The sequence below is a fragment of the Dipodomys ordii genome, unplaced genomic scaffold (genome assembly GCF_000151885.1).
Source record: "Dipodomys ordii isolate 6190 unplaced genomic scaffold, Dord_2.0 Scaffold45, whole genome shotgun sequence".
In the NCBI taxonomy this organism is placed as follows: Eukaryota; Metazoa; Chordata; class Mammalia; order Rodentia; family Heteromyidae; genus Dipodomys; species Dipodomys ordii.
This window is the reverse complement of record NW_012267261.1, coordinates 11,824,137-11,841,310: the sequence shown is the minus strand read 5'-3', so window position 1 is coordinate 11,841,310 and position 17,174 is coordinate 11,824,137. Positions and strand designations below refer to the sequence as shown.

The 17,174-nt window shown below is 45.5% G+C and overlaps 1 protein-coding gene across 2 annotated transcripts in view; it reads right to left on the bottom strand.

Annotated features, from left to right (window-relative positions):
• Positions 1 to 17,174, bottom strand: part of Ildr1 (immunoglobulin-like domain containing receptor 1) — a 35,010-nt gene that overhangs the window by 4,079 nt on the left and 13,757 nt on the right. For both annotated transcript variants that reach the window (XM_013019297.1, XM_013019298.1), the window contains exons 2-7: positions 16,496 to 16,666; positions 14,433 to 14,582; positions 9,765 to 9,884; positions 9,339 to 9,485; positions 1,912 to 2,043; positions 881 to 1,701 (exon numbers count right to left, since the gene is read on the bottom strand). In XM_013019297.1, the coding sequence (XP_012874751.1) occupies positions 881 to 1,701; positions 1,912 to 2,043; positions 9,339 to 9,485; positions 9,765 to 9,884; positions 14,433 to 14,582; positions 16,496 to 16,666 (1,541 nt within the window). The remainder of the gene's footprint in view (positions 1 to 880; positions 1,702 to 1,911; positions 2,044 to 9,338; positions 9,486 to 9,764; positions 9,885 to 14,432; positions 14,583 to 16,495; positions 16,667 to 17,174) is intronic.

Here is a 17,174-nt window from a genome sequence, read left to right as displayed (position 1 = left end):
AATTTTCTAAATGGCTCCTGGAAGCAGCAGTTGATTGGTGGCTGATGATGGGCAATGGTACCCGCTTCCCATGGCCTTTCAGTTCATGGCTGCTGTGTGGATTAGATGAGATCTGTGAAGCGTCCACAGCCCAATCCCCTTCCAGGGCTCACTACGCTCATTCTGCTGCCTTTTTCGGCCTCTTAGGGGACACCGCTGCCATTGCTAGTTTCAGAAACGCCTGTCCTGCTCACAAATCCCTCCCTCCCCCAGCTTTGTCCTAGCTAGAAGAGGCCTTGTGCACCCCACCACTGTATGATTTCTTTTTTTTCAAAACCCAACCCAAATCGCAGCAGAACACATTCCCACATTTCCCAATGGGAAAGGTATCCTTCAAAAACCCATGAGAGATGGCCATTGTCTTCCCACATTCCTTGCCTCCCGGCCTCTCCCCCCCCCCCCACAGGGCGCCCTCTGCGGACCCCTCTGAGCATCAACAGGACCAGAGAAAAAGATGTGGGGGCCCAGAAGAGATTTTCCTGAGTCCTTTGTAAGTTGGCTCAGAGCTGTGGGCGCACCTGTTGTGAGCAATAGAGGGAGAGCTTTAAAAAGTAGATTAAAGAAACGCTATCCTTTGGGTATATTAATTAGAAAATAACTTAAAAGGGGGGGCCTAGACCCACAAGGCCTGGGTCCTGGGATCCACTCAGGTGCTAGCTCCATCCCCAGCCTAAAGAGAGGTGAAACTCCAGCGTGGGGCGGGAGGGTGCACACAGGGAGGGACACCCTCCGTCCTTCCCCAGGGACTCTGGGCCTCCACCCCAGTGCGCCCTGTGGCGGGGCCCAGCTGGAGGGTCCGGTGTGCCCACGCCCCAACCCTCGGCGGGGTGCCCAGGCTCACCGAGCGCCTCTCCACACTCCCTTTTTTCCTGCCATTCTTGCCTGAAGTGACATCCAGCGAGCGGTAGCTGGGCGGCTTCTCCTCGGGCAGGTTTGGGGAATGGGACCCGCGGCGGTGGCGGCAGCGGCGGCCCGGGGGTCCCCGGCTCGGAGGGGTGGCCTCCTTCTCGTCCTCGGAGCTCCAGGAGCTGAGGCCCGAGGTCTGCGGCGGAGAGTAGCTGCGGGGCCGCCGGCCGCGGGGTCTCCCCGACCTCCGCTGCGCATCCGGCCCGGGGCTGGGTCCACGCGGCCTCTCCCGACGCGGCCTCCACCGCGCCGCCCTGGACGACGACGGGGGGCCCTCGCTGAGGCTGTCCCCGTCCGACCAGGGCGGCGGGGGCGCCCCGTTCCACCGGGAGCGCCGGCCACGCCACGGGGGGTCCAGCTCCTTCCTCCCCAGACCCCAGGGTTTCGATCCCCGGTCTTGGAGTTCCTGGTAGAAGTCAGGGTGCTGCCTCCTGGCCTCCAGGTCCCAGGATCTGGACAGGGGAGCCGAGGACAGCCACTGCTGGGGGGAGGAGACGCTGGTCCTGGAGGAGGCCGCGGGGCCTCGGATGAGCGGGGGCAGCTGGATGACTCTGCGCTCCACCACCTCGGAGCCCAGGGAAGAAATCATGCTGCAGGGATGCGCCGATCTGGCTTTGGGGTCTGGAGGCAGCGGCTGGGCCAGGTTGAGATTCCGGAGCTCTTTCTCCAAATATTCCAGGACACCATTGGCCACGGGAGGGTGCGCCGCAGCCTGGGTCATTGGCATCTGGGGGAAGCTGGACCGTAAGGAGAGATCTGAATGGACACAAGGACACAAGGTGGTGCATGCGTGAGCCACAAACATGTCACCTGGGGTGGCCGGATTGCCCTCCCTCCTACCCGCCATCATAGATGCCCAACCAGGCTGCTGCACACACCGAGGCCCTAGGCCCTAGGCCGCCCATATTCCTAACCTTGACCTCCAACCCTTCCTCCCCCTCGCCCCCCCAGCTCTGCAAGGTTTACCTTGCTGTAGCAGAGGGTTCATGGCATAAGATGAAATCTGGGAGCTCCTGTCTGCCCCCCAGTACAGGGGTTTTTCCATCATCTGAGGACCTAGGGCCTTGGCCTGCTTCATGTAGTGATGGCGGGCCAGGGCTACAGGGGAAGAAGAAGAAAATATATATATGCAGACCCTCAGCCAGGTCCAGCACTCACACTTCCCGCCTGTGCTCTGTCCCCCTAGCAGTCTTGCCAGGAGGCTAGCTGCTCCCCAAGGCCACTCTCACCTCTCTTACATAGGAGAAAGGATGACCAGGGGGTCAACGGTGTCTCTGACAAGGACTCATTTTCTGAATCTCTCAGACCATGGCCCCAGATAGAAGGTACAAAGCAAAGGACTCTAAGAAGCTGTGAGTCAGGAGCTCTTGAGCCAGGCAAGCTCAAAGCTACCTGCTCTGAATGGAAGGAAAAGGAGAAAGTGCTTCTAGCTGGCCACCAGCCATGGATGGGAGAAAAGCATGGGGAGGAGGGAGGGGAGAGACAGACAAGGTGATAAGCTGAAGTAAGTTCCAGCAGATTCTTTTTTATCCCCCCCGTACATTATTAAGTGTTGAGTCTCCCCCTAAGTAAGGGATCCTCTCTAAGGGATGAAATGGGGCAGAGGAAGGGAAAGGAAATATTACTCCCTTATAAAGCAAAGAAAATAGTAGAAAAAAGCAGCACAAGAGGTCTAAAAAAATGTCACTCCACTCCTTTCTTTAGGTGCAGCTGGCCTGTGCCACACAACCTATAATGAGTACAAATTAAAAATAAAAAGCACTTATTTGTTTTTGCTCTTGAATTTCTATTTTGAGGGGACTGAGAGTTACATGACTCCCAAGGCCTCTGACTCTAGCCATGCGTGCAGCCATGGACGGTTGCTCTGGGGCTATAAGCGATGACAGTTCCCTTCCTCTCTGGTACTCTTTCCTCCTTTGTTTGCCCTGCCCTGTGTGTGGCCACCCCTAAAACACCAGGGCTCTGTCCAAGCCATGTCCTAGGCATAGCAAGAGGCAAGAACACAGAGCCAGAGGTGTACTGAGGCCAGTGGCAAAGGGGTTGTCCTTGGGAAAGCTACCGGGTGGCTCAAGCAGGAAATAAACTTCCAGCACAACAGGAAGTGTTTGCAGCAGAGCACCCGGAAATGCCCAGAGCCTTAGCCTTGATGGTGAGTCACAACCCAGCCCATAGGAAATCAGATGCAAACTTGCAACAGCTCCTGCAGCTGCTACACCTTCAAGCCCACGGACAGCCTCCTGAAGACCCAGGCACAGGCTGCACACTGTCTCCACCATGCTGCTGCATGCTAACAGATGCTGCTCCCTGGCTCCCTCTACTGGCCACTCTCAATACACATAATCCCTTCCTCACTACAGGTAATTTACATAACAAGTTAGTACTCTTTCTGAGAAAGTCCCTAATGTGAAAATAGGAACCCAATAACTTGAGTTCTAAAAGGTTGCCTTCCAGGCCAAGGTCTCACACTGACAGGGGGGGCTAGAACATGAAGCTCTATCATACCCAAGCCTATGTTCTTTCCACCACAAGGAGTCCACAGCCCCCTCCCCCCTTTCTCTCTCTTGGTGTCTCTGTGTTTCTCTGTTTCTCTCTCTGTGTTTCTCTGTTTCTCTCTCTGTGTGTCTCTCTCTGCCTCTCTGTCTCTCTCTCTGTGATGAAGCCAAAAGACTATCCTTAGGGAATTTGCCTAAGCTCTGGGCCATTTAAAACCCACTTGAAACCAAGCATTGCCCCAAGGCCTGGAAGCATCTGAGTTCATTAGAACAACTCTGCTCACAACTGCCCCTTTAACTGAACCCAAGCTTCTTCCTGCTGGTTCCATTCCCACATTTAGCCCCTTCCTTGAATCTCACTCACAGAGACTTTCCTTCAGTATAATGTAAGGAAAGAAAATGGATGTCCTCAACAAGTTCCCTGATTCCAATAGGAATCGACTTCCAGCTGACTGCTGAGGATTTTAAATAACACTCTGAGAAATGTGACCCTTAGGGACAGGTTTCCTTAAACGTAGGCTTTCAGGCTCAGATGTATTTCAACTTACACCTGAGCATGTTGAGCTGTGTGCCTTTAAAGAGTTTCTAGAGTCTCTGAGCCCATTCTCTTCCTCATCTGTAAGCTGGAGATAACAACCTTCTCACCAGCCTATTGGGGCAAAGACACCAAAGAAAGTGGCCCTCAGGGCCATAACAAACTTTTATGACAATCTCGTCTATTTCATAGACCCAGGAGACACAAATACTCACGAATGGAAACTAAACCTTCCAAGACATATTCACCTTCACCTCTGAGGAAGTCAGGTCATATTCTTTAAGACATGCCCTATCTTTGGGACCGAAATGACAGTTAATATCTTACTGCTCTTCTCTTCCCTGTAGCTGGCTCTCTCCTTGTGCCTCTGAGATCTCTAGTTTTTCTTGCTCATGATTGGTTACCATTCCTTCCCATCCTCCTTTCACTGTTCCACCAAGCCTGTTCTTCACCCTCCACCCTGTGCTTTCATGTTTATTCTTAGTCAATGTTTATTCTTAGTCAAGGAGCCAGTGGCTCACGCCTATAATCCTGTTTGGTAGGCTGAGATTGTCAGGATCTTGGTTCAAGGCTAGACCAGGCAGAAAAAAGTTTACAAAACACCTTCGCAAAGAAGAATTGGATCTGGGGCCCAGTGCCTGTTATTCTATTTACTAGGTGTCCTGTGAAATACGACCCTATCTCAAAAATAACAAGGAACAGTTAGTGTTGGAGGGTTGACTCAGCAGTTAGGACTCCTGCTTAGCAAGCCTGAGTACTCTTTATTCTTTAAAAAAAAAAAAAAAAGGCTGCCTTTTATATAATTATATAAAGTTCTTAGTGTTTTGGGGCACTAGAATATAATGGAATTTTACAACTGCAGAAAAAAGTTACCTTTGCCTAAGAAACACTATTTACTCTGTGTGTATGTAGTTGCCTGACATAATTCCCTACCGTCAACGACTATTATCTAAAAAGAAGGAAAGGAAAGCTATAGGTATGTGTGCATGTACACATACAAACACAGACACAGACACAGACACACACACACACACACACACACACACCATGGTTACTTGGTCCCTGGGATTTCTAAAGGACAGGTTTCCAGTGACTTGATTGGCCAGTACATTCTCAGGAGCACCTCATCATCCTAGGCCCCTTCCAACTCTTGCCCTTTAAACACTAGGGAACTACCAGTAGTTTGCTGCCTATCAAGCAGCCCACCTCAAATAGCTCTATTCCCAATAGGGCTTTCAATGAGCAAACAGAACAAGTGAACAAGTGTTCCCCCCATTCCTGCAGCCAGCTAAACAGCAGGCAATTACCAGGTCTTCCTCTCTCTATGAACTTTTAACTGATGACATCAGCTCTGTTGATGGTGCAAAAGACATGTCTAATCCAACAAGTTCCTTACTTCTCCCAGCTTTGGGGGCAATGGAGGAAGTGAGGGAGATTCTCCGAGTGGCCCTTGGCCCTCTGTAAGGTGTGGTCAGAGATTCTCTGGAGAAAAGCACCAATAACCCACCTAGTAAGTAAGAGCTGTTTCTCCAGTTCTCACAAGAAAAAACAAAACAAAACAAAAACAAAACTCAATTCCAAAACTTTCATCTATAAGTCATACTGAGTGCTGATTACCAGCACTGAGTGAATTATTGAGAGCTACTAAAATTAAGAATCACTTTCACTGTTCCCCCCCCCCCCCGCCCCTCTCAGGGGAAGGGAGAAGCAGATCAGGGAGGAAGTGGAGGGAGCTCAAGTTCTGCATCTAGTATTTTTATTTATTTTGGGGATGTGGTACTGGGTTAGAACTCAGGCTTTGCCCTCTAGGTAAGTACTCTAGCTCTAGCATTTTACTTTTTGGAAATCTGGACGGGCTGGTGTGACCTTTTTCGCCTTGTACTTAATCCTCCTCCACAGTAATAACTTCCTGTTTCTCTTCAGAGGTCAAGATGCCTGGATTTTCCTTTCCATCTGTCCCCTCTCCTCCCCTCCCCTGCCTTCCCTTCTCCTCCTCTCTCCTCTCCTTTTTTTGTCCAGTGGCTAGAACTCAGGGCCTGAACACTGTCCTGAGGTTTTATGCTCCAGGCTAGTGTCCTATCACTTGAGCCACAACTCCACTTCTAGCTTTTTCATTTTCTTTTTTAATTCCTTTCTTCCTTTGTTCCTTCGTTCCTTCCTTCCTTCCTTTCTCCCTCTCTCTCTCCCTCTCTCTCTCTGCCAGTCTCTCTCTGTCTGTCTCTCTCCTTCTCTCCCCCCCACTCTCTCTCTCTCTCTCTCTCTGTGCTTAATTGTAGATAAGAGTCTCACCCCTGCCTGGGCTAGCTTTGAATAGCAATCCTCATATCTCAGCCTCCTGAGTAGTTAGGATTACAGGCATGAGCCACCAAAGCCTGGCCCTTTCTAGGGTTTTTGCAGAGGTACTTCCATGGGTGCCAATTAGTCATCAATGATCCACCACACGTAAGATAGTTCAGGCCAGGCTAGTGGCTCACGCCTGTAATCCTAGCTACTCAAGAGGCTGAGATCTGAGGATATTGTTCAAAGCCAGCCAGGCAGGAAAGTCCAATTATCTCCAAGTAACCACCAGAAAAAGGAAGTGGTGCTGTGGCTCAAGTGGTAGAGCACTGGCCTTGAGCTGAGAGCTTAGGGACAGCACCTAGGCCCAGAGTTCAAGCCCCACGACCGACAAAAAAAAAAGATACTTCAGGCTCCACTTTATTTCCTTGCTACTGGCCTAGATTCATTGCTTACAAAAACACTTGGGGTAATCATAGTCTAAGAAATCCAGGGTAAACCCTTCCCTACTCTAATCAGAGAGCTCCACAGCACAACTCCTCCTCATCAGACTCCTTAGGACCATCACTCACTTGGCAAGTAACTGCATTTATTCAAGTCCAAGAAGCTTTATCTGTAACCTATACTCCCTCAGTTTATCAGTTCTTTTCATTAACTCCAACCCCAGAAGAGAAGCCATTCTCACGGGGGGGGGGGGGGGGGGGGGGGGGGGAGCGCGGGATGGAATCTCTGTTTATCAGTTCACTGACTGCATGCATTTATCTTCTGTGCTAGCTTGGCTCTAGTCCTTCCTGCTTTTAGTGTCCTGTGGACCTAAGAAGTCTAAGAAGACATTTTCCTCATCTCACTTCATATATTACTTCTCCAGACAGTGACTTATCCCTGGACTCTTCTCTTGAGGCCTCTGAAGGTAGAGAGCACCATGGCCCAATATGGAGTCCTATGCTATTTCCTATTCTTTAAGGAGTTTGCATGATCTCAGCCAATCCCAGAGTGCTCTACCCTTAAAGGCTGTTGGCAGGTACTTTGGGGTTCACTTACATGTGATTTAACATGGCACTGCTGCTCCTGCTACTTAACTACTGTGGGATCCCTCTGACCTTCAGTCTCCTTGTCTGTTAAGTGGTGTTGACGTGTACCTTCTAAAAGTTGTGAGGATTCAATGAATTAACATATGCAAAGGGCACATGCATAAGAGACATCCGATAAGAGTTATTTCTCTTTTCCTGTAAGACGGCAACTTTAGCATTCAGGCCTGAAACCAGCTCAGACCACTGACCTTCTTGAGTTGTCTGTTAGGGCTGGTTTCTATCTTAATAGTCAATTCCTTATTTTTTTTTCTTTGAAATTTTCTTCTGTCAAATAGACCAAGATGATAAGGGTAATTGTCTCTAGGTACTCAGATTGGTCTACATTTTCCCGAATTTATCAATTTTTTCTACAATGTGGTGCTCATTGATGCCATTAGGAAATGGAAATGTTATATAAAATAATGCAACAAAATAATTTAATTTTTTTCCATTTAAAGCAGTTCATTCTACTCCATGCATTTACTAAGAAAAGATCTTTATAGAATAATTTTTACTTATTTATTGTTTTGCCTTTGCTCTGTATTCTGTATCTAAAATTTGGGGGGATCAAATTTTAGTCCACAGAAAAATCACAGTAAAAGAAATATCTTCTGGTCCCTTTCCCTTCCCTTAACACAAGTGGAAAAAAAAATGTGGTACCCAGATGAGCAGTTCACATCATCTGGGAACTTTTGAGAAATACAAATTCTTGGGCCTTACCCCAGATGCACAGAGTCAGAAACTCTGGAGTTGGGGCTAGCCATTAATTTCAGCCAAGCCTTCCACATGATTCTAATATGAGCTTCATTACAAGAACCTCTGCCCTTACACCTTTCTCCTCTACTCTGTTTTATCAAGTCATCTCGAAGAACTAGTAAGATCTTGTAGTAGAATAAGAAACATATATTAATTTTCTACCCCTGACTTCTCATACATAGTTCCAGGAATTATTGAAATCTCTAGAGTGACGAGTGTGGTCTCTATACTAAAGAGATGACTGCTACAGGGGGTCCCATAGAGTTTCAGAATCGAGGCAGATCACCAGAGGGTGATCTGGGACCTTCCGTTGTACCCACTGACCTTCAGGTAGAGACTGGAAATTGAAAGTGATCACCAGTAGTGAATGATGTAATCACTCATGTCGTGAAGCATTCATAAAATCTTGAAAGGCCTGGATTCAAGGGACTTGGGAATGCACAGAGGTGCTGGGGGATGGTGCACCAGGAGAGGGTATGGGAGTTCCTCACCCTTGCTACACCTGGCCTTATATAGCTCTTCATTTGGCTGTCTATTTGTATGCTTCAAAATAAATGGGTAAATGTAAAAGGAAATGTTTCATTACATTTCCCTAAGTTCTACTTTAGCAAAGCATTGGAGACCAAGGAGGGTTTTGTAGGATCTCCCAATTCATAGCCAAGTGGTCAGAAGCATAAGTAACAAACTGTTGCTTGCCACTGCCCTCTGACATGGAAGACTCTCCTGTGAGACTGAACCTACAACCCCAGGGTTTTGTTACTAATTCCTCTGTGTGTGTGTGTGTGTGTGTGTGTGTGTGTATGCGTGTGTATGTGTGTGTGTGTGTATATGTGTGTGTGTGTGTAGGGCAGGGAGAGGGTAGATCCCTCACAACTTGGTGTTAGAAGTGTTGAAGGATTTTTTTCCTCCCCTTTCAGATGGCTTTCTCTCAGGGCTTCATTCACACCACTCTCCCTAACCACTTCATGCCCAAGCAAAGTCAATGCTAGAAGCAAAAACTATTTTCAACAGCACACACACAAATCAGACTGTGAAGGAAATGCCCTCAGAGGGCAGAGCTATGTGAGAGAGGTTTATAGGCTTTAGGCTCCCTCAAACATCATTCATAGAGCAGCAGGGAAGAGGCTAATTAATGTCTACTGAGCCTGTGATAGGAGAGGCTCAGAGGAAAGCTATGAAGGACCCAGTGCATAAGAAGCTAATCTGCTTGGGGCACCGGGCACCTGTACTAGCTCATCCCACTGTTGCTCTGTCCTCTCTTACCTTCTTCAGGGCAGCAGCAGTGGGTTGGACAGCAGGGGCAGCGGATGTAGCAGCAGCAATACTGAGGACAGCACTGGCACCAGCACACACCAATCAGCAGCAGGAGGAGGAGGGCTCCCATGATGATGAAGATCACCGTCAGCCAGTCTGTGGCAGGGGAGAAGTTAAGCAAGAGTGAACTAAATTACTCAGGAGACACTTTAACATTTTTAGGGTCTGGTAAATAAACATAGCTCGTGTCTTGCAGATCATGCTGGCAAAAGACATTTAGCTTTTATAAAAGAACTTCAGAGGTTCGATACAATGACAATAACATATGCTTGTCTGTTTCCGTTTTTATAATTGAGTGACCATGTTCCTCCATAAAAAAGTGTTACAGTGGTTACAAAAAGAGAGTTACAAAAAGAAAGTTCCAGCAGCACTTACGGAGGACAATGAGCTTCACCTCCTTATCTGGGTCTCCTGATGTGTCCCCTGGTGCCTCAATGGTACAATAGTATACTCCATGGTCCCACCACATCACTTCGTTAATCACTAGGTCAGCTCCTATGTAGGGAAGAAGGAGAAAGTGGCTATTGTCAAAGGACAGGACCGTGGCTTCTGACCCAGGGTTGCCTCAAGTCCCTAACATTATTCTTCCACATCCTAAAATGGCTCTTGGTAAAGGGGAGGAAAGTCTCAATTCCTTCTTTAAAGACCTTCCTTTTTCTCCAAACATTATAGCCATGGAAGACCTCTTTATTGAGCTCCACTAAACACTTTATTTTCTGTTTCATTTCGTTTTTGCTAGGCACATGTTTTGCCATTGAGCTACATCCCAGCCCAAGTACTTTTTTAATTTATGAGTAAAGTTCTATTGTGTATGCATATACACATACCATGTTTTCTTGATCCACTTGTCCACTGAGTCTCCACAATGTGACAATGGTGAATAGTGCAGCAGTGAACATGGGTGTGCAAGTGTCTTTCCTGTACCCTGACTTCTAAACTTTGGGATAAATACTCAAGCCCATGTAGTACTTTATAAGGATTCTGAATATATTTCTTCATTTAATTCCCACTATGACCCTATGATGGGATACAGATTGACAGTTGTTTTCTACTAATATTCCTAGCCATTTCTTCCAGGATCATAGAGTTGTTGGCCATCTATGTAATTGCCATGATTTGAATGTTTGCTCATATCAAAACTTACACTGAATTTCAGATGCCATTGTAACAGTGCTAAGAGAAGAACCTTTAAAAGTGACTGAACCATGACTACTCCACTCTGTGGGTGGGAGGAACTAGTGGCATCATGAAGGATGTTTGATGCCATCTTGCTTTCTCTTCTTTTGTTATAGAGTGATGCAGCAATAGAACCTCATTAGACTTCTCAGTCAATTCGTTTTTTGTATTACCAACACATTTTGCATTTTGCTTGTTATAAACTACCCAGTGTCAGGTATTCTATTAAAGCAGGATTAAACAGACCAAGACAAGATAAAGTTTGTATTTCACATCCTTTCTTTTTTTTTCACACATCCTTTCTTACTGACAGAAATGGACCTGTGGATCCATTTTGACAAATAGAATGTCAACAGAAGTGTCACATAATGGCTCCTAGGAACTTCCTCAAAATAGCTTGTGAATACCTTTCTTTCCCTTTTCTTATTTCTTCTGCTACTCTCTTCCTTGGTTCTATGATTTTAATGTGTCTCCAAAGTTTCATATGCTGGAAGGTTGATCATCAGTGTGGCAGTAGTGGCAGGTAGCAGAACCTTTAAGAGGCAGGGCTTATATTTGATTATGATTAATTAGTAGATTATTATTATAGTAATGATATCATTGGAGGTACTATTCCAGGAAGGGATTAACATAATTCTTCAGTTAGTTCTTGAGAGAGTAAATTACTGTAGAAGAAAGAGATTGACTCTTTGTGCTCTCTGCCTTTCTGTCTCACCATGTGATCTTTGCCTCTTGCACACATTCATGCCATAATGCCATCTGGCTATGTGGTAACCCAGTAAGGGGGCCCTCACCAGACGCCAAACATGGGCATCTGATATTGGACTTTCAACATTCCAAATGATAAGCTAAACAAACCTTTTTCTTGACAAATTACTAAGCAACAGAAAATGGACTAAAATACATGGAAGGCAAATGTGAGAGCTGCCATTTTGAACCAGAGGAAGAAGATATCTCTGGTGAGCTAGAATGATCTTGGGTCCCCAAAGACTTAATGAAATTGAGTTACCACACTAGGTCTGGACTGTATGCTACCTCTGTTTTTATGCAAGGAAGAAAAGCAAACATCTTTACTGCTTAAGTCACTAATATTTTGGGCTTTTGTTTGCTCACAATCAAACTTGAGTCTCACTGACACAGGGACTATGATTATTTAGCTGCATTTCAGATAAGGAAATCAAACACACAGAAGCTAAGAAACTGGGCAGATACAGACAATGTTTAACAGAGGCAGATTCAAAGCCATGTCTCTTAAACACTAAGCTCTACTTCTCTAAACTGGAGAACTCCATAGCCTGGACTTCTTCCCCAACCTAAGTTGAGCAAACATCTCTAGTTATTGAAGGGATAGATTATGAAATGAACTTAACTAAAGACAAGATGCCAATATTTTAAGAGTAAATATTACCCAAGAGGAAAAAAAAAATAAGTTCCTATGAGTGCTGAATACTCTGTTACCCTACGAAGATAAATGAATGTTTAACATATATATTCATGTTTAGCAAGTTTAGCAAATGTTAACTGAAGACCTTTTGTGGATCCAGCACTGTGGAAGACCTAAAAAGGAACAGAAAGGATTCAAAAGCCAGAAGTGGGCTGGGAAGGTGGCTCAGTGGTAGGGTGCTTGCCTCGCACGCACGAGGCCCTGGGTTCAAATCCTCAGCACCACATAAGTAGAAAAATTGAGAAGTGGCACTGTGGCTCAAGCAGTAGAGCACTAGCCTTGAGCTGAAGAGCTGAGGGACAGCACCTAGGCCAAGAGTTCAAGTCCCACAACACTACCACCACCAACAAAAAAGCCAGCAGGGCAGCCTCGTGTCCCAAAGTGCTGGAAGAACTTGCAATCTTACCCTTAGTAAATGTCAGAGGACATCTCCAAATTCTTTTTTAAGCTATATTTTGATTATCTTTATGGTGCTGTACAAACGATTGCCATTCAATATGTCAGTTTTAAGGACAATGCGTCACAATCGATACTATCCCTTGCATCGTTCTTCAAGGGTTTCAGGACCTTAGTATTACAGAGTTGTTCTTGCTTAGTCAGTGGTCATACCTGCAATTCTTTATTATCTGTTTGCCAAGAAATACTTATTGAGGAAATGAAACAAAAATGTGAGGTCATGCAACACTGGAGCCAACTTTGACTTCTGTTTCTTTCTCTTCTACGTCAATCTTTGTAATTTTCCAAACCTACCACCTTTCCCATGAACAAACTTACCCCAGACTTGGAAGATTTGATGAACATGCTTTAGGGGGAAGCCCCCCTTGAAGCTTGATGAGTATTTATAAATCTTCCCCATGAGTGTTTTAGGAATGTCAACATACTGGATATCGAGGTAGGTTAATATCCGATGGGACAGGGCTGTCTCAAATGACACAAACTCACGTAAGAAACTATGAGAAAACAATGGCTCCAGGAAGTCACAAGACTGAAAGTGGAAATAAACCCAAAGGGGAAATGCTGATTTCCTAACGGAGAGAGAAAGTGATAGGGTTTTACCCAAGAGTTGTTGTGAGTAGAAGGTACTGCTCAAAATTAGATAAGAACAAAAAGGAAGAGTTTGACATCCACCAGGACTTTCAGCCTTTAAAATCTGTAAAGGACATTTGCCAATTAAGGAGGATTTAATTTTAGGGGTCAGACTAGAACTAAGTCTGCTGGACTTAAAATCTTTGAGGATGTACTTGGGAACCAAAAGGACAAGATGTTCCCTAAGCCCAGGATTCATGTGCTGGCATAAGGAAACTAGAGAGTAAATGTAAAAGGGTTTAAATATTACAAAGTGAGACATCGGGCTTACATTGGCCCTTTAAATGCTCTGTCTTTAGATGGTCACAGAATATTCATTCATTTCCTCCCACTGTAGTTAAAGCACCATGAGCAGCCTGCTGAGTATATTCTCCCTCTCTCTTTTTCTAAACAGACACTGCCTTTTTTTTTTTTAACATAGTACATGAAACTCACTGAAATAGTTTTCAAATACTTGCAGATAAGTCATTGTGACAATCCTGACTAGAATCTGAGGAGCTAATCCATCTCATGACGGATAACCAATGTTCACGGTACACTCACTGACTACGCAGTGATTTCTAAACACCACCTCTAGAGTCCCCACAACTCTCTGTGAGATAAGCACTATGGAAAGTCCAGATTTATAGAAATGGAGGCTTAAAGAAATTGACGGGGTCTGGCCAAATTTATATTCCCTGGTAAATGACGATAGCTGTGAAATGGGGTTAATTTCAATACTGTTTATGCCAGGTCCAAAGGTCAGACTGCTTTAGACACTGCTCCCAGACTCTGCATTTGACCTCTTACTTCAATGTGGGGGAGACAGATACCATTGTGCCTGTCTCTCAGATGAGGAAACATTAGCCAAGGAAAATAATGAATTTGCTTACTATTCACTAAGCAATAGGCATTTTATTCCCAGCTCTTAATATTCTAACAATAGAGTGATCTCAAAGGGGTCTCCTATTTATAAATTCCCATTTCCTATAGCATGGGCAACAAGAATGGCTAAGATCAGAACTCAAGGACCTGGAGTTCAAGTAGGCCCTGAGAACAATTTGTAGAAAGGCTCACAGGACTGAAGCACATTTTAAGTAGGAGTCTCAGGAAAACACAGGAACCTACTCATACCTGACCTTTAGTCAAAGCTGCAGAACATCTTCTGCTTCCTGAGACCAAGTTCCCAGGAAGCAACATGGGACAATGCAGCACATTCTCAGGATCAAACGATGACAGTGACCAAGTAAAACCAGCAGGCAACCGAAGAAAACTGGGAAACCCCATGCTGACTCAGCCTCTCAGGTCTGTGTCTGCATCTCCTCTACCCCTTCTTCCCCGGCCTCCCACATACTCACTGTTCTGGATGGTGATCTTGCGTTGCCGGTAATCCACCCCCAGCACAGGCTCATTCTGCCCCCTCCGCTGGGCCACGATGCGAACTTCCCTCTGGTTATCATTGCAGTCATTGGAGGGATCTTGGCCTAGGGACAGTGCTGCCTGGTACGCTAAGGAGAGAGGATGAACAACACACTTGAGTCACAATGATTCAGATTCTGCTGGCTAGAAAGGGATTGACCTTTGGAATCCTAACAAAATTCCTAGATGATGCCAATTAGCCACAAGTCCTGCTTAGAAGCACAGTTGTAGCAACTCCAGACTCCTTGATTTGCAATCATTTCCCAATCTTGACTGTATCCCTCATCTCCTTCTCTAACTTTCTTTGTCTCATTTACAGGCTCCTGACCTCTGCTCCCACAGGGTTCATCCATCTGCCCTTACAATAGAAGGGTTGAGAGCTATTAAGTCTGCTGGTAAGTGTTGCCTACAAGGCCAGTCTCTACTGCCTTCCCACTTAGCAATGCCTGGATTTAGGAGTCCTTTGGGAAGGATGCTGGGCTGCTCAAATGGACTTTGGAGTGTCATTCAAATCCTACCATGGAGACTTCAGCCCCAAGGTTAAAAGAGGAGAAGTGGATACCTCATCCCCTTACCTCATTTCAGGACTCACTTCCTTCCCCCAAATAGGAATCTACTTTTACTCTCAAAATTTCTAAAGTGTTCATTGCCTGAAGCTGCCTGTTGGGTTTGGCTTCCTCTGTTTTCAGAGGGAGGGCAGGGGAGGAACTCTGGTTCCTGGCAGTCGTGCTGACGTGATCAGGGTAGTTGTTATTGAGAGACAGGACTTGGCAGGATGGTAAGAGGAGCCTGTATAGCATTGAGCTGACTGGTGGCAAATGAGGTTGCCTGGGTGTTGTGAGCAACCTGACACTCAGTGCTTTGTCAGCTAAGGAAGGCCCATCCACCAGGAAGGGTGACCCCGGAAGGACAAACAGCAGTGACAGGAGGCTTTGTCCATAGCCACAAAGAACCCACACCCAGAGGCAGGTTTGCATCATCAGTTCAGCAAGCCAGATTCAACCAGGAAGGAACCAGGGAGTGGACCTTGCTCTTTTGCTTTTCCTGAGCTGTCTTATATATCTTTTTGAGAATAAGGTATGTCAGCATTTTTAAAATGTTGTTCATTCTGTAAATGGTTTAGAAATGAGTTCAGTTGTTTTTGAAGTGGCCATTTCTTTATTAATTTTTAAAAAATTATCTTTCAGTAAGTGTACAAAGGGGTTTTGATTCAACATGTCAGTTTGTGAGTACAATGCATCTTGATCAGAGTTACTTTCCCCCATCTCTCCCAACCTTGCCCATCCCCTTGATTTACCTGGTTCGATTTCTACATATATTAAAGATGACAACTACATTCACCCACCTTTCATCTCTTTAGGCTTTGACTTCACCCCTACAAAACATGTTTCAGCTTTCTGGTATCCATTTTTGTTTCATTTTAAATTAGTAGGTTCAAAGGAGTTACATTATTGATCTGGAATCCTTTCCTGCATATAACATACTTTCTTTAGTATGTGTTTGTGTCTATATGCACCGTGTATATGTTTACATATATATTTATAATTTAGTTATAGCTTCCACATATGAGAGAAAACATATGTTCTTTGTCTCTCTATAATTATGTTATTTACAGTGAAATGGATAGACCAGTTTCTTCTATAAAGTAAAGGGAGAAAAGATTGTGTCTTTGTAGCTTCCTCACTATGAGGGTTTCTGAGCCGCAATCTCTCCTAGGGAATGGTGGGTGAATATAGTCATAAAGCTCAATGTATATATGTGAAGAAGGAACAGGTAATTTGAGGGGATGGGTGGTTTGTGGATAGAATGGGGAAGGGAGAATGATGGAAGGGATGATACACTGATCAAGATGCATTATATTCATAACTGGATACGTCAAATTGAAACCCCCCTGTAAAACTATACTACTACCACTACTACTTCTAATAGTTCTTAATCCCAATGACTGTGCAGCACAGAGATGTCTGGGATCTGGCGAGAATAAGAAGGGCGAGATACTCACAGGCAGAGAAGTAGTCAAAGATGGGGTCCTTGCAGAAGGACTTGAAGCGCCACGTCACCACCACATCCTGGAGCTGAGCAGAGGTGGTGTAATCACATTTGAGGGTGACTGAGGCAAACAGGGTGACGTAACGTTCTGTGTGCTGGACGGTTACCAGTAAGGACAGGCACCCTGAAGGCAAGAGCAAGAGACAATGCTGAGGGTGACCTGTTCCTGGGGTAATAAAACTAGAAGTGGCACTGTGGTTCAAAGTGTAAAGTGCCAGCCTTGAGCTGAAGAGCTCAGGGATAGCACACAAGCCCTGAGTTCAAGCCCTATGACTGACAAAAAAAAAATGAGTCAAATCCACACCTGCCCTCTTGTTTGTCTCTAGTTGGTTGTTCATAAGCAGGCCTGAGTTCCTACTGGTTAGGGCATGGGTGGAGAGGAGTCTTAACACCCTGGAAGAGGACAGGGTAAAGGCAGTAAGGATGACTACCAAGAACTTACAGTCCATTAACACACCCAACAATTGTCCAACAACAATAAATACACACCCAGTACACCCTACAACAATAAAAGTCTTGTGTTGGGGCTCTGAGTGTTACTCAGTGACAGAGTGCTTGCTTAGCATGCCTAAGACCCTTGGTTTAAGGAGAAAAAAAAAGAAAAAAGAACTAAAAATTGTCTTATTAAAAAA